At 32.6% G+C, this 22,493-nt stretch overlaps 2 protein-coding genes across 2 annotated transcripts in view; both read left to right on the top strand.

The window, feature by feature from the left end:
• The first annotated feature begins 367 nt into the window (after window positions 1-367).
• LOC132727452 (protein XRP2-like) lies at window positions 368-11,833 on the top strand. The gene is made up of 9 exons (XM_060712981.1): window positions 368-539; window positions 4,017-4,134; window positions 4,971-5,062; window positions 6,119-6,291; window positions 7,302-7,405; window positions 8,186-8,314; window positions 9,551-9,631; window positions 10,121-10,220; window positions 11,653-11,833. Exons 1-9 carry the CDS (start codon window positions 460-462, stop codon window positions 11,826-11,828), a joined length of 1,053 nt encoding a protein of 350 aa, XP_060568964.1. The 5' UTR covers window positions 368-459; the 3' UTR covers window positions 11,829-11,833.
• Window positions 11,834-19,038: 7,205 nt separating this feature from the next.
• Window positions 19,039-22,493, top strand: part of LOC132727451 (epidermal growth factor receptor kinase substrate 8-like) — a 101,452-nt gene continuing 97,997 nt past the window's right edge. Inside the window, exon 1 of the mRNA XM_060712980.1 lies at window positions 19,039-19,175. The gene's annotated coding sequence lies outside the window, so the exon portion shown is untranslated. The remainder of the gene's footprint in view (window positions 19,176-22,493) is intronic.

Below are 22,493 nucleotides of genomic sequence, written 5' to 3'. Positions count from 1 at the left end.
CAGAAATATACCGTTAAATGAGGACATGTGTGTTGATTTAATATTGATGTAACGATAATCCGAAGTAGGAGTTTCTCATGCAAACAGAAATTGTACTTCCGATTTCGCCACACTGAGGTTGCAGATATTTATACTTATAAAACTAATTTTGGTTGTCTGCACACTAAAATAAGATCTGGAGTCGATATGAAACCCAATTTATTAATTAAATGTCACTATTTCTGTTTTTATGAAATTTATTACATGCAGCTTTAAAAATGTTTTTACTGCTTATACTCCTAAAAGCGACGGAATTTGGTTTTCTTATGCCTAAAAGTAAATGTAACTTCGCAAAATTACCATGCACCGGCTTTGGCTGTTTTCAGCCAATCAAAATTGACCGAATTATTCAGCCCGAGACTTGTCAATTTTAGCAACAAGAAATGTCATGTTAAGAAATTGTCTATTTTCAGCAAAATAATGGGTTGTTTACTTGTAAAATTGGGGTTTAAGTCATCCCATGAAACATTGGAAGAAGAACAGCCAAAGGTTTATTCATGGTAAACTTAATATTTTATACTCAAGTACAAAATAGTTAGGGCTTTGCCGGTTCATCATGGTTCCCCAAAACATTTTGGGGAAAAAACATCATGATGAACTTTTTAAATGGTTCAACCAGGTAAACCCCATGGAAGATTTCGAATTGAAACTAAAATGCTAATTGAAATTATCTTGTCCCAATAGAAGATGCAAAGGCCAAATGAAATTTTGTTATTTAATCATAGATTTTTTGTGATTTGTCAATAATGAATAGGAAGTGGCTAGCCGTACGAGCCGGTTAGGGGTGTAACAATACAGCAAAAACGGTATTGCAATATATTGCCATTTTGCTGAAGCGTATTGCAATATATTGCAATACGTATTGTCGTGTATATGTTTTGATGTAAAGATGGAGTAACATTTATATATTATTATTATTATTATATGTATATATTTTTAGTAGAAACTAAAGTAGAAATGTAAGGAATAAATAGAAAGTAGTGTCACACAATTTGATAAACAAAACTAGTCGCGTGTGACCTTTCACATCTGGGCCGCTTATGTAAATTATGCGGCCGCTTATTGACTTTTAAGTGTACTAGTTGTCGGATACTTTTATCTTACGTTGGCGCCAACAAAATTTGCCAATTAAAGATTTTATGTGAAATTTGTACAAAATTGGAAGGCAATTAATTGAAAATTATGATTTTTATAAATTACCGGTTTTCCAAAAATCGTACCGCGGTTCGAAATTTATTTTTTCATATTGCAATATATCGGTATACCGGTAAACCGTTACACCCTTAGAGCCGGTACGGCTAGCCAAAAGTTCTAGCCGTACGTGAGTCATGTATGGCAAGCCGGGACACACTGTATTGTCTAGCCGTACAGCACTTTTTAAAATTATATGAAAGTTGAAAATGCATATGTTCTTTTGTGTCTTTTAACAAGGATTTAAACCCGCGTTTGTCCTCAAACTTTATAACAAAAGCTTTGTAAAGAAAAAGAAAGGAAATTATGATAGCGTTTGTCATCGCGATAAAAGTGTCAAAGTTACAAAACGTATTATGCAAAGTACATTGTATATGCGTCACATAATGCAAAGTTATAACTATAGTTTAAGTTATAACGTTTTTTGTTTTTTTTATGATTATATAAGATTTGTTGTTGGTTTTTTTTTTTTTGTATGAAAGATGAATTATTAAATCGTTTTTTTGTTGATTAAGCACATGGAGTGAATAATCATAACGGCCAAAGAAGCTTGTTTCATAACAGCATGATCTGTCAATGGAATGAATAAATATATAGAACATTGAAAAAAAACACACAAAAAAAAACAATATGAGCAACTTAAAGCATTTTTAAATATATAAATTTTGACATTAGCAATTTTAAATATATAAATTTTTGAACAAAAAGCAAAATCAATTAACCAAAATTAAAGTCTATAGTCAGGGTTTTACGGGACGCAGAATTCTGCGTCCCTATACGCATAAATTTTGACATGTACGCATATAAGTTATCCACTTGCGTCCAAGTGTACGCACAAAAATAATTCTAGCCAATAGATATTATTGTTTCTGACTTGACAAGATTTTATCTCTTTCTTCTCGAAGCTCATAAAATTCCATTTAAACCTAATGCTTGCATTGTTTATTCGGAAGTTAACAAAATTGAAATCTACTGCGCATGCTATTTGCAAGTGCCCGCTGCAGAAATTGATGACGTTTATCGTGCAAGCTACAGTAACTGATGACGTTTACCGTAAAATCTATTTTTGGTAGCTGTTTTTGGTTTTTCTATTGCTATATTTAGACGGACTATTTATAACAAGCAATTACTATTGGTTAGCGTATCCTATGTCGATCTACCAGTTCGGCGATTGTATTTTGTACATGAACAGGGATAATAAAAAATGCAGTGCTTTTTGCAAAGTGTTATATGAAAAAGTGTTAGAAATTAAGTCACTGGGTATGTTATTATCGTTGGTTTAATAAATATAATGGTTTCGGCGAACTTAATTTATGACTTGGACATCAATTATGTCCCAGCTTATGAGGAGGTGCAAAAGCGGTTTTGTCAGCCTTTTGTTTTATGATATTTTTAAAAACGCAAGATATTTAGCTGACTGGTCTGTAAAGATATCTATTGTGTGTTTACTTGTTCAGCTAAAATATTTACAAATAGATCAGTACAAATTTTCAGTCTGTTGGTGTAATCACCTTGTCAATAACAAAATATGCTACTAATTAAAACTTGACATTCCAGCCACTCAAAGACTAATAAGCCTTGGAAATAGCACATGATATTATTGTAAAGGGCTACTAAAATGCTATAAAAACCTAGTGATAAAAGATATTGAAATCATATACTTCTTATGAAAACAGTACAATATACATGCATATTTCTTACAGGGTAAATAAACGATTTTAAGCAAAATAGAGTGGTCTTCATAGTCTTTTTTAGTGAATATAATTTTGGACCCCTAAAATTCAGGCCTGGACCCCTACTTGTCTAGGATGTGCATCCACTGGACCCCTAAAATTTTAAAGAGATGTAAAACCCTGTATAGTACAGGGATTTATTAGGACTTTTAGAATGCATTTCAAGGAACAGGCAAACTTTCCTTACTGTATAATGATGGACAAACTTCTACCGTCAGTAATTGACACAATTATCATAACACAACAACAATTATTTTCAGTGCTTTTTTGTTTTTAAAGGTGTTGAAAATTAAACTTATTGAACCAAAAAAGGACTATTATAATAATTAATATATAAACGATGTTATTCAACTGCACTTAAATATGATTTAGCCATCTGGAGATGACACAATTGATTTGATTCTGTATTTAGCCAACATGGCTATATATTCATCTCTAAAACGTAAACATACGAAGACAATTGCTGTTTCCTGGTTAAAATCCTTGTTCAAGACATAAAAAAACATATGCTTTTTTCACTTTCATATAATTTTGAAAAGTGCGGTACGGCTAAACAATACAGTGTGTCCAGGCTAGCCGTATGTGACTCAAGTACGGCTAGAACTTTTGGCTAGCCGTACCAGCCCGTACGGCTAGCCACTTCCTAATGAATAATACAGTGAATGCAACTTTTTCAAAGTACATTTTTTTAAACTCAATGTACCTGTTTTGGAAAACTGCTTGTGAGACCACAGCTTTCATTTGAGAGTTTTGCAAATAGGAAATAAGCTTGTTTTGTCACCAAACTCTCTCCTGGGGCCTGAAATGTCCAAAATGGGTTTAACATTAAAGGGGAATAAAGCAAAATCCAAACCATCTTCTTAAAATGCAGAATTTCTGACTTAAAATATATAAAACTGACTGTTTTTAACCTTTGTTTTTAACCTTTGTAAAATGTTGAATGAACTGACCATATGTGTGTACCTTTGTAAAATGTTGAGTGAACTTGATTCTTCATTAATTACATTCTTTATATATAACTTTAAGGTAACTTATTTTTATATATTCATCTAGGGATAAGAGACCTAAAGTGGATCCTTCAAATTACATGTTTGATGGTTTAACAGATCATACAGTTGGTAAATTACCAGGATCTCTAAATGGCAAGCAATTCATTGTACAAAATTGTAAGGTAAGTGTATATTGCTGTATAAATGATAGGGATATATTGATCATGTAACTGTGAATCATCTGTGGATGATATGTGCAAAGAATGATTAATGTTCCATTTTTGTGTCACCTGCTACAGAGCCACAGTAATAGAGAATAACAGGTTACTGTCTTTTGAGAAAGGGTTTCTCAGACGAGGTTAGATATGGGGCGAGGCTTGCCGAGCCCCTTCCGGACCATATCTAGCCGAGTCTGAGAAATCCCTTTCTCAAAAGACAGTAACCTGTTATTCTTTTTATCATGCCTCTATTATGATTTTGCATCTTATTTTTTTAATTCTGGGCGCTAATTTCTGAAAGTATGGTAACCACAAGAGGGTTATACGCCAAAAAAGTAGTCCGAGGGTTTTTACCAATAATTTTATAACACAACACAATTTTTGGTACAATTTGCTTTAACAATTTATTTACTGTGTATTATCATAAATATTCAGCAAAGTCAATTAAACAATACCAACAATAAACATCATCAGTGCTGATCTGGCGGTGGAACATAGTGTTCTCAAGTCACTGACATAGTAATGGCATGATAAATTTAGAGATCACTTCTATCCAATTTTCCAATCACCCCTCATAGCAACATCCAAGCTATCATCAGGCGATTCATGTGATCACTGATAGCTCTTGTTCTGTGACTGTTTTTCTTTTTGTCATGAAAATTAAAAAAATTGATTATGAATGATGTCAGGTACTCCTATTACTTTACAAATAGTTGTAAGTTAACGACATTTGTCAGGAGTACTTTTGTTTATCTACAAATGATGAAATTAGAGGTCAGTTTTATTATTTATCATTTCAGAATTGTAACATATATTTATATGATTACACCAGCACTGTTACTGTAGATGATTGTATAGACTGTAACTTTTTTATTGGACCAATTCAAACCAGGTAATAACCTTTAACCTTATCTTTCCTTCACATGTTATCATGCTTTGATAAAACAGTATAGTTTGCTAGTATGTTAACCTATAATGATAAAAGTTTTTAACCTTAATTCGGCAAATATAGGTTTTTCCAAGCTAATCCCTATATACTAATAAACTTTTTACCATCTTAGTTTCACAATGCACTACCAGTGACAATAGATCAATATGTGAATTTGTTGCGTATATTTTTAATACTGTAACTGTAAAAGTTTATTTGTACCCCTGGATAAGCTGGGGAAACCCCAAAATATTTTTAATTCCGGAGTAAGTATATCCCAGGGTACCATTCATCTGTAAAGAGTTATCAAAATCTGTTATAATTGTGTTATAACTTTTGTATTATAATTACGATTAAAAGACTGCATGTCGGTCAATTGTTGGGGATGTAAGTACATATGAGATTATTTTGTAACAATTATGGATGGCCTGATGCCGCAATTTCAATTTTCAGAGTGTGTTTAATGTATTATATACATGTATATATATATATCAAAGCAAAACTGGAACATCTGTTAAAGGTTACAAGAATTCTAGTTAAATTTGCAAGTTAATTAAAAAGATAAGCTTCAGGGCTGTGTTTCATAGAAACTCTGTCTTAATACCAAAACTTAGACAATTTTGTGTTTCGAAGAAAATATCCTAATTTATGACTCCTATATTATGATGCTCTTAATTTCTGAATAGCAATACTGATGGGCATTTACACACTGCGGATAAAAAAGAGTCTGTCATGAATTTCTTAATTTTTCTCAGGAGAAACCGTTTATTTATAGTCTACAGTATTTGACTGAAGATAAACGTTAATTGAAACAGTCTTAACTTAGTCTGAAAGTTGGTTTTGTCCTAGGACTTAGGATACGCTTAAGACTTTCTATGAACCCCAACCTGAAGATAATTTTGTTCTCATTCTCCTACCTGACACCTGTCAACCCTGGCCTCATTGTAAACAGCTACTGCTTATTGTGCTGGAACTTTTGAAACAATAGAATAATATTATGTATCATCATTGTATTTTCAGTATATTTATACGTGACTGTACGGGTTGTAAGTTTGTTGTGGCTTGTCAACAGTTCCGATTGAGAGATTGCCAGAATTTAGATGCGTTCCTGTGCTGTGCTACGCAACCTATCATAGAGTCGTCGTCCCGTGTAAAACTTGCGTGTTTTACCTATTACTATCCAGAACTTGCTGGTAAGATATGGGTTACCGTTTTAATTTAAGTATTTTGGCTTTTAAGCTGCATGATAGTAAGAGGTGACCTACTGGGTCCAAATTACTAAGAGTTTATGCATCTCTTAGTGAGGTGGTTTTTGACAACTGGTGTTGCTTTTAAGTTTTTAACACCTGCGGTTAGCCAAAATTACTTTCCCATTTCAATGCCATATGCCCTAAACTGTGTTTATGCCCCATAAAACCAAACCAACAAACAGGCATAAATGTGGAAGCCTTAGTCCTAAGTGGCTCTTCCTATTAAGATATCATGATATAAAAAAAATTACTGGAAACTTACTTGTAATATAAAAAAATTTTGTTAGGTGTTATTCCTTTAAGTTATTTTAATGAAGTAACAGAAATATCATGCAAATTGAAGTTTGTGTATGAAGAAGGACCTTTTTATTCTATATATCTAAGTTTTATAGATACATCTAATTATGCTTGCAACTATTTCATAATAAAGTGTATTATAAAATTGTTGTAGGATATAAAGGGTCCACTATGCTTTAAATTAGGGTCAATGATTTGTTATATTCTACAGTAACAGGATTAAGCTGTATACTAATATGGGAGAAAATGTGCAAATGCCCAGGTAGCTTTGCTAGTAGAGATGTGAAATGGTACTCCAATGGTCCTGGGTTTGAGTTCCTGTCAGTCCGCACATTTTTCTCACACTTTGACATTTCTTTTATGATAATAAAATAAGCTTAAATTAATATGCCTGAAAATTTGAGGTAATATAGCTACCAGCAGAGACACATGAAGTCTCAATGTTTCGACTACAAGACCAACCGATTTTACAATCTGAATCAATATTACATAGGACAACCATCGTAAAATAACTATATAATAAAAAGCCCTAAAGCGCATAATTTGTTGGGCTAAGAAACATGTTGGTTAAACATATGGCATAGGGTATGTTATGTTAAAATTCTGTTTAAGAAATAATATTCTCAAATAATGAACATTGGATTGTTTTATTTCAGGCCAGTTTAAAGAAGCGAAATTAAGTGTGTTCAATAACAATTGGAGTAATATTCACGATTTTACGCAAGATGACAACATGAAACATTTCACCTTATTACCAGAGGTATTTGTTAATATATTTATGTCAAGGGTTTATTTTTATTTTATTCTATTTAAAAAGGTTTTTTCATAACAACGTACATTTGTCAGTTTATCGTAGGTTCTTTAAGTAATTTGTAGTGCTTTCTTTTCATTTATTGGGAGATAAAAAAAAAAGAGTATTGCATGTTGTACCCCAGACATCCAACGACGGAGGTTTTATGAATGTAAAATTTTAACAGATTTTCTGGGAAAATGTAGAGCGTGGTATGAAAAATTCATCAGAAGCCTCCATTTAATACAAAGAGTGACCAAAATTTAATACATCTGCATGTTCTTTAGTCTGAACTTAAGGTTTTTGATTTTTTTCTGGGGAGGGCTTTTCTTATTAGAATTTTGGTGTAAATATAATCCTTATAAAACAAAAAAAATTGTTATGTAAGAGGGATTATGTACTTTAGTTTGAAATTCATCTTAATATTGAGCATCTGAATTCGAATATTGCATAGTTTTGATGTCAAGTGAAATTTTTTAAAAAATCAAGTATATTATATAGAATATCAGTTGTGATGACTAGTCCTTACAAAATGTTCAATTAAAACTAGTAATCAGTACTGAGTTGGGTCTATGTTCAGACTGATAAAGCTCTATCCTGAACAGAAGACTGGACAACTTTCAAAGCCAGATCTTGACGTCCAAAAAGTTGAATAATTATGGTCTGTTTTATAATGGAAGTTAAAGAAATCCATTCAGGAAATTCAAATAGGTTAAGGGGTAAAAATGGCAATTTTGGAATTTTTTTCAGGATTGTAAAGTTGATGATTTTGTGCCATTACCAAGTACAGAAGACTTTCAGTTCCTTGAGATAAGCCTGGATCCTAAAAAAAGTGTAGTACCACGGTCACTAGGTAACAGGAGGAAGACTTCAGATGAGGTAAACAAATTGTTTGTGTTTTTCTGAAGCCATAAAAAATAGTTCTGTTACAAGCCTCCTACTTACAACCCTCTTTTATAATTGCTGGCACAAAAACGTTTTTGTCTTTCGGTTTCTTTAAAGTATTAAAATATATGCATCAAAGTATGTTTAAATAATTAAATTTAAGAAAAAAAGAAATTCCTATGTAATTACTCTCTTTTTGGATTGAAGAAAAGGAACAGAAGTGTTGTTTCCTGCTGGAAATGAAAGTGATTAACCTGTGGCACTAGATGAGAGCCAGGCCAGTTTGCACATCTGTGCAGTCTGACCAGGCTCTTGACTGTTGGTAGCTTATATTTTGTATTAAATACAGGAAAATGGAGCTATTGTTGAATGGACTGTTCCAAATTTAAATCATGGTAATTCCATTACACAGCAGGTTAAGGCTTAATACACCAATTATATATAACATAATTGAAGGGAATTGGGCCCATATGCATGTGCCGTAAATGACTCCAAATTATGCGTGACGTTTCAGTACATCACTTCCTATGTTTTGTATTGTGAAACGTTAGTAGTTTTGAATAGACATATAAACCAGACACAATGTGTTGTACATTATTTTCCATAACATAGTACCCTATTTGATAATCATTTATCACATATACCATGGTGCAGGAGTGTTTAACAGCTAGTTAATAAAAAACTGCCTCCATGGTCGAGGGGTTAGAGTCGATGACTTCTAATCCAGTTACCTCTCTGCTGGGGTTCATTTCCCGGGAGATGCTTTGGTAGTTTAGAGTGGAGGAAGGTAGTCTAGTACTGGTGTAACTCTCCAGGAACGATGGTTAGGAAACTACCCGCCTATATGACTGAAATACTGTTGGAAAAAGGCGTAAAATGAAACAAACAAACAAACAAGTTAATAAAAATGATATTGCACTAGTGTAATATCACTTTGACGTGTCGTCGTTTTAAAGCTTGCTGATGTTAGCGTTACACTATAAGTGCATCAATGAAAAAATTAACTGATTTTTAACTGTAAACCGTTCTCATTCTCATTTTGGACATATGAAATATAGAATATTATATATTCGTGTAGATTCAATACTTTATTGAACTTGTGGAATAGAACAATAAATAATGTGATTTTATTCAACTGGTTCAATAAATTTAGTATTAAATTTACACTCATCGAATATGCTCTATATGTCTGTTATATAAAATTTACAAGTATAAATGTTATATTTTCAGTCTTGTCTGATAGTGTTTTTCTTTGATGGGAGTTCACAAGAACGTGCCTTGAAATTCATAGATGAAATGACAAATTCTCATGTAAGTAACTTTTATACTTCCTATTCTTTCTAATAAATGTCACACAGCCTATGACAATATAATGTGTTGCCTTTAATTTTTTGATTGCAGTTGAAATATTTCAATAATAATATCTGTCATATGTTGTTGTTTGGATCGGAATATCGAGGCTTCTATGTAGAACAAACTGACTGTCCATAAGCTAGTTGGATAGCTTCCTTTTGTGACAAAAACCCTTCTAGTGTTTTGGTTGATGTTGAATATTTCAATAATAATTACTGTCATATGTTGTAGTTTGGATCGGAATATCGAAGCTTCTATATTGAACAAACTGACTGTCCGTAAGCTAGCTGGATAGCTTGCTAAAATGAAATAACACCCAAAGTCCCTGAAGGGAGGCACAGATGTTTTATATTATTCTTAAATCAAAAATCAATTCTTCAGCAAAATGTTTTTAAAAAATTGATAAATATTTTAAATGAGTTTACACTGTGTTTATTGTGTTATCAGCCTGACTGTATACTGGTTCAAACAAAAGAGCTGAAGATGACACCACCTGATGCATTACGAGTGTTTGGGTCAGATGCCTACGATGTAGTTGTCAGTCGAGGTAAATGGAAACTCTATGGACTTATTTTTAAAATTGTTTTTTTTGTAATATTTATATAATTTATTATTCGGATCAAAATTTAATATTTTTTTGATTATTTTTAAAATTTATCATTCAAATGAAAGGGTTAATCACAATGTTGTAGTAAAAGATGTAGAAATTTATGACTAATGTGGTAAATTTGTTTGTTTTGGGTTTTACGTCACATCGACACAGAATAGGTCATATTGCGATGTTCCAGCTTTACTGGTGGAGGAAGACCTAGGGTGCCCTTCCGTGCATTATTTCAGGCACAAACGGTACCCGAGTAGAACCACCAACGTTCCGTTAGCTAGCTGGATAGCTTCCTCACATGAAAGATTCCAAAGTTCCTGTTGGGATTCGTACCCACAGCGATGAGGGGCAAGTAGTTTGAAGTCAATGACCTTAACCACTCGGCCATGGACGCCCCTAATGTGGTAAAATTCAAAGGATTGATCAAAAATCATGACTGGTCACAATATTGTGGTAAATTAAAATCAAAGGAATTTTTGCAATAATTTGATGTGATTGCTGCACTGTGGTAAATTTAGAAGCATTTATGATATTCTTGTGTTTATCATAACCCTGTGGCAAAAATCTTAAGATTCATCACAGTTCTGTGGTAAAAATCAAAGTATTCATCACAGTTCTGTGGTAAAAATCAAAGTATTCATCACAGTTCTGTGGTAAAAATCAAAGTATACATAACAGTTCTGTGGTAAAAATCAAAGTATTCATCACAGTTCTGTGGTAAAAATCAAAGTATTCATCACAGTTCTGTGGTAAAAATCAAAGTATACATAACAGTTCTGTGGTAAAAATCAAAGTATTCATCACAGTTCTGTGGTAAAAATCAAAGTATACATCACAGTTCTGTGGTAAAAATCAAAGTATACATCACAGTTCTGTGGTAAAAATCGAAGTATTCATCACAAATCTGTAGTAATATATATTAGGTTTTTAACTTCAAATGTGGACAAACTTCATTTATGAAATTGAATAAGCACAAAAAGGCAGTATTAATATTCATGAACATCATTTATTTGAGCCTGATTGTTTAGAAAGCTTTAACTTACTTGAACCATTTGAGACCACTTCTTGGAACTAACACAAGTACTATTGCTTTCTTAGGAAAAATGGCATGTGACCCAAGTTGGGCTGGGATCCATGATCCCTAGGTTGAGAGGCAAACACTTTAATCACTAGGCCACGCAATGCTGTAGTATCACATTTTAAAGGTTTTTTTTTCAAAGCTCCATTTGTAAACTGTTAATAGAACTGAATTTCTTTTGTAAAGAAAATGTTGTGCTTTTTTAGGTCTGAACACCTTTAATATATTTCAAATAATTGAGTCACAAAAATTGTTTTATGTATACAAAGTAAAGAAGTGTTATAATTTTTTTCTCCACAGGCCCAGTGATAGGTTTGGAGTATAATGGTGAGAACTGTATACAGATTTGTCAGGAGGTTATTATGGGGATCACGAAGGGATTAACGGGACTCGTGTTCATCAGTCAGTCACGTGAGACAGCTGACGAAGAGATTGAAAACTATTATAACTTTGCTGACATGCAGATGGCAGTTTGATAAAGGAGAGTGAAAAGAAAAAAAAAATGGACGATTTTAAAGGAAAGAGCCGAGTTGAATAAAAACCAATACAAAGTCCCTTATGGTGACTACAGTCTCAAAGAATTTTGTGGGATCACTTTAATCAGTTCATATTTGAAAGAAACTCTAATGTTATATAGAATTTTATCTTAGATAAAAAGGGGGATAACTTTGTAATAGGTTTTAGGTGAGTGACAAATAGTCAAAATGTTGACCTGATTTTTCTTAGGCAAAAAGAAATGTTTTTATTTGCACACCTAGAATGTAATAGTTCCATATATGAATAGAGAGGACATATTTGGGTCAATGTATATAATTATGGCATTGTCTTTTTATCAGAACATTTTTTATTTTTGTGACTTAGTTATTGTAAGATAGTTTATTGTAATTTTAAGATGAATTTTATAGACAGTTTAGATGTGAAGGACCCTTATTTTAAAGGGAAGGGCTGAGGCAATACTGTTAGGGTTGGTTGTTTGTTTTTTACTAAAAAGGATCTTCCAAACACAATGATTTTTGGCAACATTCATCTGATGATTAAATCATGAATGAGTCAAAGGTTTAAGAACATATTCTAAGACCAGTGTCTAATTTTCAATCAAGTGCATCCAATCTTTTGTTATTTTTTCAACCAGTTTGCAATTGACCAACAGAGGTGTCTTACAGTGGGTACACACTTAACTTTTATCTTCATTGTGCAGTAAAAAGTACATATCTTTAAAGTTAACCAATCAGAAGGCTGCATTCAAGTACTGGTTGTTACATTGTGTTTAATATATGACCTTTGACCCGAGGACAGATAATTTGACCTAGTCATGGTAGATTGATCTGACAAGTATGGTGTCTCATAAGGACCATATAAGCCGTGTCACGAGAAAACCAACATAATGGGTTTGTGACCAGCATGGATCCAGACCAGCCTGCGCATCCGCACAGTCTGATCAGGATCCATGCTGTTCACTTACCAACCCTATAACAAGTAGTGACACTGATAGCGAACAGCATGGATCCTGATCAGACTGCGCGGATGCGCAGGCTGGTCTTGATCCATGCTGGTCGCAAACCCACTATGTTGGTTTTCTCGTGACACGGCTCAATTATATTTCTTAAATTAAGTCACTTATGTACTTGATAAATAATATTGTAAATAACAGTTATATTTTTACATATCAAATTTTGCCCTTTATAAAAATGCCATATTGGTAGTGTGTTTTTCTCACTCAAATCAAGCCTGGTACATGGCACCATTTTATAAAAAATACTGTATGGCTATTAAACTCTCATAGTGTTCATTAAACAATTCTTGTTATATCTTGTGTTAGTTTAAGTAGTTTTAAGGCATGTATGGTTGTTTCAAATTTCATATGCCGAAGAACACGTAATGTTTATCTGCATAAGAATATAGTTGATGTCATTTAAGTTTAATAAGAACAAAAATGTTCCAAAAAAGAATGTACCAAGTGAAAAATATTTATTATATTAACATAATTTTTTGCATTGTAAAAAATTTCAAAAAAAATCATTAGTGGGTCATAAACAAATACCTGTATTACTTACTTTTTTTGTTATATGTGATTCAGACACTCCTAAATCCTTGGTCTAACCAGCATAATAAACTATCTACAGCATTTGGTCATTACAATAGTGTAACATGACGTAGTAACTATGAGGGTCAGAGTCAGAATAGAGAATCGCGGAAGTTAATTATAAATAACTTCCCAAAGGCCTTTTTTCAACCACGAAACAAATGGTCCTTCAATTAGGAACTAAAAAGTATAGATAAATAGTCTTTAAAAATTTGAAACTTGAAACTCTTGCTCTGTCAGTACTTAAAGTTGTTTGATTTGATTTCTTAAAATAGAACATGTTTTTCAGGCATTATTGTGATCTGATTGGTTGAAATGTATAATGGTCCTATTGAGACACTGTAGATTATATAATATATACATACATATCATTTTCTCATATGAATTGAGATTTCTTTGCATTCCTTATTGCATAATGTTATTTATTGAATGTTAAAAATATTATTATTCAAATATGTTTCTTTATGTTAAGTATTTGTGTTGTAATTTTGTTGTTGTTGTTTTTTAATACCAAATGTTAATTTCAAATATTATTTTTAAGTGGCGTAATGGCTCAATGGTTAATAATCCAAGGATTTGATTGGTAATGTAAGAATTGCTAGCCACATGAGTTCAAACCCAATCAATGGCAATTTGTTAATTTTCTTGAGCAAAAAAATTTACATTAAGTAAGTAAGTAACACCTTTATTTAACAAGGCTTACACATTTGATTTCCTAACCTTCCATGTGGGCCTCGGCATAAATACAAGTTGGTTCAAGGAACATGTTAGGAAGTGAGTGTAAACATATAGCTTCTTCACATGCTAAAATAAATGCTGTTTAAAGTTCATATTATTTAAACATTTGAAGTTGTCTCAGTTAAACATGTGAATAAATTAAAATGATAACATGGCCAAGTACGAGTCAATTTACTTCAAAATTATTATTAAGAGTTTGTAGAATTTATTAATAAAAAAAAAAAGATTTGTATATTTTAAATAGTTGTATGCTTGATGAAAGAAAATGTTCAACTTTTCTTTATATTGAACATGATTATTTAAGTTCAATTTTAAACAAAATCATGAACTAATTTCTAAAGTTCATTACCTTAGTCCTAGACAGCTGTAACATAGACAGATATAAACAGAGAAAACAAGGTGATGGCTGAATTAAGGCTCTTACTCTGAATCCTTTTGTTAAGAGGCAGCCAGTATAACCACTAGACCAGATAGCCATTATTAGAAAACTTTGCGAAAATAAAAAGTCAGAATTTATTAAGAAAAAAATATTGCATTTTTTGTTTAAAAAAGTTGTGTTACTGTATATTGCTGATATAGATGTTTTATTTGTGTGTTGTAGTTTCTATCCGTCCATAACAATTTACATTTCTATGTTTTGGTCTCTTATGTAATAAATATGAACAAAATATTGTGTTGTCTAAAGTTTTTGTCCTCTCTTTTGTTTAACAGTACATGTAATTTATTGTCATTCAAAGGATCCTTGGTTTTTCTCATTCCATGAATTTTCTATTGGTTGTCTTATAAGTCATATTGGCTCTGTTAAAGGGACTCCACTAGTGCAGTAAACATTTTTAGCTCGACTATTCGATAAGAATAAGTAGAGCTATTGTAGTCACCCGGGCGTCGGCGTCTGCGTCGGCGTAACTACTTATGTTAAAGTTTTTGTAATAGTTCAAATATTTTCAAAGTCCATTGACATATGGCTTTGAAACTTTGCACACTTGTTCACTATCATAACCCCGACCTGTAGACAGGAGGAGGTAACTCTATCAAGCATTTTGACAGAATTATGCCCCTTTTTCGACTTATAATTTACGTTAAAGTTTTTGTAATACCTCAAATATTTTCGAAGTCCATTGACATATGGCTTTGAAACTTTGCACACTTATTCACCATCATGACCCCAACATGTGGACAGGAGGAGGTAACCGTATCAAGCATTTTGACAGAATTATGCCCCTTTTTTGGACTTAGAATTTACGTTAAAGTTTTTGTAATAGTTCAAATATTTTCAAAATTCATTGACATAAGGCTTTGAAACATGTTGAAATTTTATACTTTTCTTTGAGAGCATACTAAGACTCTCTCCAAGGCCTATAACTGTAATATGGATTTAAAGAAAAAATTTGCCTTTTCTTTACTTAGAAAATTTGACCTTTTAATCAAGGCTTTTTTTACTATCAAGCACTAAGAATAGTCGAGCGTTGCTGTCCTACCGACAGCTCTTGTTAATATAAGTTGTTTTGAAGAAAATAGTTGTTTAAAGACAACAGATAATTACTGAGAGGAGCGGTAGCCTGGTGGTTAAGGTTTCTGCCTCTCAACCCAGGGATCATGGATTCGAGCCCTAATTGGGTCACGACCATGTTTCTTCATATGACATTAATACTGGCGGACTTGAAAGTGATTAATATAAGTTGAAAGAACTTGTTTCGCAATCAAGCTTAGATAAATATGTTTAAACCAACAGATAATACTACATTTATATGTTTACATAATGTTTAATGGCCACGGTAATCAATGAGATAACGCAGGGAGACCGGACAAGCCATAATTGCGGCATTACAAAACTTGAAAGAAGTCTGTTGTTGGACCGTATTCATACGCTGTGGAGCTTCCTGGTGAGATTTGTTGTATAAAGGCCTTGCTTATTACAAACACCATAGTCATGCACGAATCCACAAGGATCACGGACCTGTCTCCATCGGCCTTCTTCGTGCATTGTGTGCTTATCGCATTTATGTTGAGGTTTTGCACAGATATAAACAAGAAAATGTAAATTTTTCGTCTTGAGAATTCATGATTACTCGTCAAAATACCTTGATGCAATAAATGTTATTGCTTAAGTTTTCTATAGGTACACACGTACTGTGGTGGCGTCCACGTTTTATTCACAGTGGGCCACATGCAAAACGCATCAGACTTTAATGAAAACGAACAACATAAGAACCCCCATCCAAAATGCAACAAACCTGAATGAAGACGTGACAAAACGTAGGATCTCCCATCCCAAATACATTAAACCTGGATGATGACGTGAAACCATCCAAAACGTAACACACCTTGATGAAGACGTGAAAAACGTTGTGAAGTGCTCTCATTCAAAATGCATCGGACTTTAATGAAGATATGAAAAATGTAAACGCTCCCATCCAAAACACAATAAACCTGGACGAAGACTTGAACAACATAAGAGCTCCTATCCAAAACATATCAGACCTGAATGGAGACGTGAAAAACGTAAAAGCTCACAACCAAAACACATCGGACCGAAAGCAACATACCTATATGTGTCCCTGTAGACCTCCCCCCAATTTTAATAATCCGTACGGTTAGCGATTCCTGGACGGTGCAGGTCATTTTCTTTCGTTGTGATTGATTACGGTCATTTGCCCTGTACGTCTGCTCTGGCTTGTACAGAAGTAATCTGTTCCTTGCGACAGTAAAGGCAACTGGTTCTTGTAAACTGCTTTCATATTTGTAATGAATCTAATTTACCCTTACACTGGTTTAGTTTGTAAAATCGACTTAAATTTGAAAACTTTCGTTGTTTATTTTTTAGAATTTTTAATAAAGGTTGTACTTGAGTCCCGCAGTCCCGCATGCACAATCGAAATTTCAAAGAATCTTTTATTCTACAGTTATAAATACTGCCTCATGTTACATGTATCTTCCAAATATGATCCCTGACTCCGCCCACGATTCTACCAACGTGTAACAGTTGGAAACGCAATTTTACTTTGATACTATTATTTATAATTACTACTGCAGTAATTTGATAGAGTCAAGTCAGCCAAATACTGTACTAGCAAAAACAGAAACACAAAAAAACGCCCCCATACACACATTATATATGGAATAATTATCGCCAAGTAACATCTTTGCATTACAATTTATGGTGCAGAAAAAGGTTACATCAGTACATGATTATAAATATTTGAAATAACTATGTTCAATTCTTAGTTCTATTACTGTACATACAAATTTCCCCAGATTAACACTTACAGTCCTGTTTGTACATTTTCTTTTTAAGTTGAAAAAAAAAATGTATATTATATAGATATGCATTAGTTTCTGTATTTCTGTTTATGACCTCATCATTGTACATATATAACGAAATACTGAGGTCAATTTTCGATACCGTTTTTATCAACCTGTCATGTTATATGTCTTTTAAATTCTTCATATTTTCAGAAAAATTATAACATATGAAGTATATTAGCGTCTCTGAAATTTTATGAAAGCATTTGATGCAAATATATTATTAATGAAATAAAACCTGTTATTAGTGAACTGTAAGCAATATATTGTCAATATCACTGAAGGTTGATGGTATACATTATATTGTTATATTGTTTGATTTTATTAACCTGTCAATTACATACTGATTACACGGTTGATGCACACAGTATGTTAATCTTCGGTAGATGTTCGGTAAGTTCCGTGAGATGTACGCTGTACGATAGAATTTAATTTAATTTGTATCTCTAAACTAAGTGTACTCAGCGTTATAGCGCAATAGGGTAAATCACGAGTTTATAATCTTAGTGCCACACGTGTTTTAAGTTCGAGGCCGCGTTGGTCCATGTTTTTTTCTTATTAATACTTTCAACATTATTGAATCTATATATGATTATTTATGTTGTTCGTTTTGTTTCATTATGTTTTACTTAATTTTGTTATGTATATACTCTTTTTAAATAACATTTTTTTTTAAGAATTCATGTTTAAAATTAAAACGGATTAAAATCAATAAATGTCATTTCAATGCCGTAAAACACACTACAAATCTGTTCTATTAAAATATACTGCAAAAATAAAGAAAAAGTACTAAAACAATGGCAACAGTAAGGATCGAACCACAGACCTCTCAATTATCAGGCATTCTCTTTACCGACTGTCCTATTGTGAATTAACGAAAACTTTCACATTAAGCTGGCGTGACTTTCAATCGATGACTTATATACTCCACATTAATTCTCGTAAACTACACGGACCAAACCGAAGTGGGATCGAATATTTAAATGAGTCATATAATGTATTCAAAATTGACAGGTCAATAAAATCAGACTATATAAAGCTTGATATTACTCAAAACAATTTGAAAGTAATTTGTGTCTCTTTAAAAAATAATTGTCAGCCCTTGAGATACCATACAGGTCTTTATACATTTTAGTCTGTGGTTGTAAGCTAGCTGTAAATGTATGTAAAGGAAGTTTATCTATTAGACTGTAATATTTCAGGATTTTAAAACGTTGATTTTTAATCATTACCTACACTCTAACAAATGTTAAGCCCCCTATGATATTAAGTGTGCACGAGATGTAGATTTGACAGTTGCCGCTAAAAGTCACGAGCAAGTCACGTAACAAGTGGCTATTCCATGAAATAGCAAAACACAGGTAATAGTCGATAAAGAAAACATATGGTAACATTATCACGATTCTTCGGCATGAATATGTCGCCATACCCTATGCGATCTCTATTTTATATCATTAAGTTATAAAATAATTCTTAATATTTCTAATTTAGTCAAAAAATAACAACTAAAAAAATTTCAATCCTCGTAAATATAAGATAAATATTACTTCCGGTTTGATGTGGGAGTTTAACAGAACAGCGTACACAAAACTTGCCTCGCCCTAGTAATAGTTCGGTCTAATTATTTTGAAGTATTTGGATAATATTAGTGATTTATAGATATACAACATCGGGAATTTAACGCCGAATCATTTTATTTGTAAGTATGGCTACATAAATCAGGTCCATATTTTCACAAAACGAAAGTAAATAACAGAAAGGTGTGACCAATATAACTTTTTTAGAAGTGATCGCCATTTTGTGTCCCAAACGGGTCAGGCTGGTTTAATGTGACATTTTTAATTGTCATTCTGTAGAACTATTAACAATTTTAAGGTTTGCAGATTGCCTTTTAGTTGACTTAACTGTTTTATGTTAAATGTTCTTAAACTTATATTCATTTAACAAAACCTCAAATCCGAAATAGAAAGTTGAGAAGTGTCACTTTATTAAACTAAATTTTTAATTGATATACATTTAAGGAATGTGCTGTTAAAATACGTGTCTGTACACAAGTTTATGTTAGACTTATTGTAAATATAAGTGATCAGTTTACATGCGTGTCATTAACTGTGACTTTAGCTCCTACCATCACTTTCAACATTTTTTTTTAAAACCCAATTTATTGTACAAATTCACTACAAACAGAGACATATAATAAGATCTGGTGGTCTCTGGTACAAAATATAGGATCTGTCAGACATTAATAAAATTATGTACAATAACCATGCAAAATAGAATAAAGAGTGAATTTGGGTATCTATTTATACAGCCAAATGAAAGATATATAACCTACGTACTTTGGTTTAAATTTATGAAATATTTAAATCAAGAAATGAAATTTAGTCACATTATGTATTAATTTCATACTAATTGACATAATGACGCTTAAAATCTAGAGCAGATTCTAAGTTACTTTTTACTTTAAGTCATATTTTTGCAAAGGGGATGTTGACCTTACTAAAAATATTAACAATTGCATGATAGTAATTAGCAACCGTAATTAGTAACTTAAGTCGACAGCTGCAGTTAGTTAACTGGTACGGTTGAACCTAAATGTGAAAATATGCTTGCACAGTTGATTTGTAAGATAATATTTAATGATATGAGTTTGTGATCATTTTGTAAAACCATGAATTTATAATGAGGTTTTAACTTAGATATATGTTCAATTTTCTTGGTTATAAAATCTAACAGTAAACAGACCTTTCTCGCTTTCTGTATGCAGAATTCTCATCAATTGGTCTTTTAAATTGTGTGGTTCTATAGTTCACCTTCTGCAGCAGTTTATTTAACAAAGGACCTGGATATTCCCACCTGTCAGTCACAGATTGTCAATGTGTGTCAGTTTTGTTATTGCAAATTGTTTATTAAGGTTTAAGCTGGCAAGAAGTTTTATTTGTTGCACCAAAAAATACTTAGTTAAAATTCATATCTATGTTGATTAAGTTTGTTGATTACCATTGCGACGACTGTGTCAACAGTAGGGTACAACTAACCTATCTCTCGAGGGTCTAAACGTTAGTACTAAGTGAGTCTGCTAGTGGCAACTGGCTGTACCTCTGATTGTGGTCTGCATTGTATGCTATTCAGTCACTGTTAATTTTTGAAATTTTTCCTAAAAAATGATAATTGGTTTTGCTCAGATTTCATGATAGACAAGTCCAATTAAGATATTTAGCTTGGTTAGGGTCAACGCTCCATATAAATCAATCTCTTTCTGTATAGTTAAATGTTTGATTTGAAACTTTGCATTTTAATCAACAAGTTGTAAATGAATTACTTCCCTATATTACTTATTAGTATAAACAATTTTTTGCAATGTGTCAGTTGTGAATACCGTATATAAAATTACATTGTAATTCCTCGTCATTGTTATGACATTGATTAATACTTTGATATTTACAGTCGAGTGTAGATAAAAATTCAAAATAACATTTTGCAGTTTATAATTGTTTACTTTACAGCTTAAACTACATGACCTTTCTTGCATATATACCTTGTAGTATGTTTAAGTACGAAGTAATGAAAGTATTTATAATGCCACTTGTTGTTAAGTTGTTTAACTAGATAACCTAACTTAAGCTGTGGCAGTAAGTAAAGGGGCCATGGAAGTAAGTAAAGGGGCCATGGCAGTACTTAAAGGGGCCATGGTAGTTCACAAAGGGGACCATGTTAGTAAGTAAAGGGGCCATGGCAGTTAAGTAATGGGTCCGTGGCAGTAAGGAAAGGGGCCATGGCAGTAAGAAAAGGGGTCATGGCATTGGCCATAGCAGTTAGCTAAGGGGCCATGGCAGTAAAAATGGCTCCCATGGCCGGTAAAAGAATGTACTAAGAATGAGATTGTCTGGCAGGACAGTGATTTCAATATCTCTAAAAATGATTTATACATACCATGGCCAAGTGGCAATGTGTCAGACTAGTAATCTGAGGATTGTTGTCCGTGTGAGTTCAAACCCCTTCAGCAGGCCGGGCAAGACGATGTTTCCTTGAGCAAGAAACTTTACACTTATTGCTTAGTACTGGTTAGTTCCAGGTACAGGTTTAAGAGTGTTTCAATAAGCTTATAGCTTCCAACACAATCAAACTAAAATAAATTCATATAAACTATATGATCAGCTTGTGATTTTAGTTTGATATTATATAAACTTTTCATCTTTAGCAGTTGTCTTAGCTTGACTCCATTGTATATTGTTAGTATTTATAGTTACAGACATGTCCCGTCTGCTCTTCCTTGCTCTTTTGATCAGACAGTTTTGGCTATTCCATTCTTAAATTTTTATATTGAATCTCCCAAATCTAACAGTGGACAGTTCTAAATTCCAAGGCGGATGAGTCTACTATGTAAATTTAGCAGGGTGAAGGTTAAGTCATATGTTAATAACACATGTACAACAACATAATTGGAGATGACATGCAAATTTGGTGTCATTTATGAACACTTTTTTTCCCCCTTCTTCAGTAGTAATTGGTCTGTTTAGAAGTTATGCTTTGGTCATTTAGTGTGGATTGTTGGTGTTTTTTTTTCACATGATTTGCAAGTGACCAGTGTATAGAGTTGTCATATATGTCTCGTCTAATAATGAGATCTGCCTGACAGCATTATGTTGGCTATAGTAGTGATATGTCAATCATACAAACACCTGTCTGCCTACAGCAACCGTGTAACCTGTCACTCCACCCTTACTTTATACACATCTTCATTTTCTCCTTTGTAACCCTGTGTGGAATAGATTAATAATTATAATCATACTGGGGGTTGAACAAACTTTGGGTGAAAAAAAATGACCAAATGTTGGTTTTTTCGTACTAATTATTGCGATTACACTTTTTGCTTATTTGAAAATTATTGAATTTAAAGTACTGTTACTGTACATTTGACATTAATTTAGTAATAAAGTCATTAAGGTATACTTTAAACTGACGGTTGACAAGTTTTATGAGTTTATCTAAATTTGATTCCCTTTAAACTGTGTTA

Source organism: Ruditapes philippinarum, unplaced genomic scaffold (genome assembly GCF_026571515.1).
Source record: "Ruditapes philippinarum isolate M1 unplaced genomic scaffold, ASM2657151v2 ctg1053_1_1_1_1, whole genome shotgun sequence".
Classification (NCBI taxonomy): Eukaryota; Metazoa; Mollusca; class Bivalvia; order Venerida; family Veneridae; genus Ruditapes; species Ruditapes philippinarum.
This window is presented reverse-complemented; position numbering and strand designations above follow the sequence as displayed.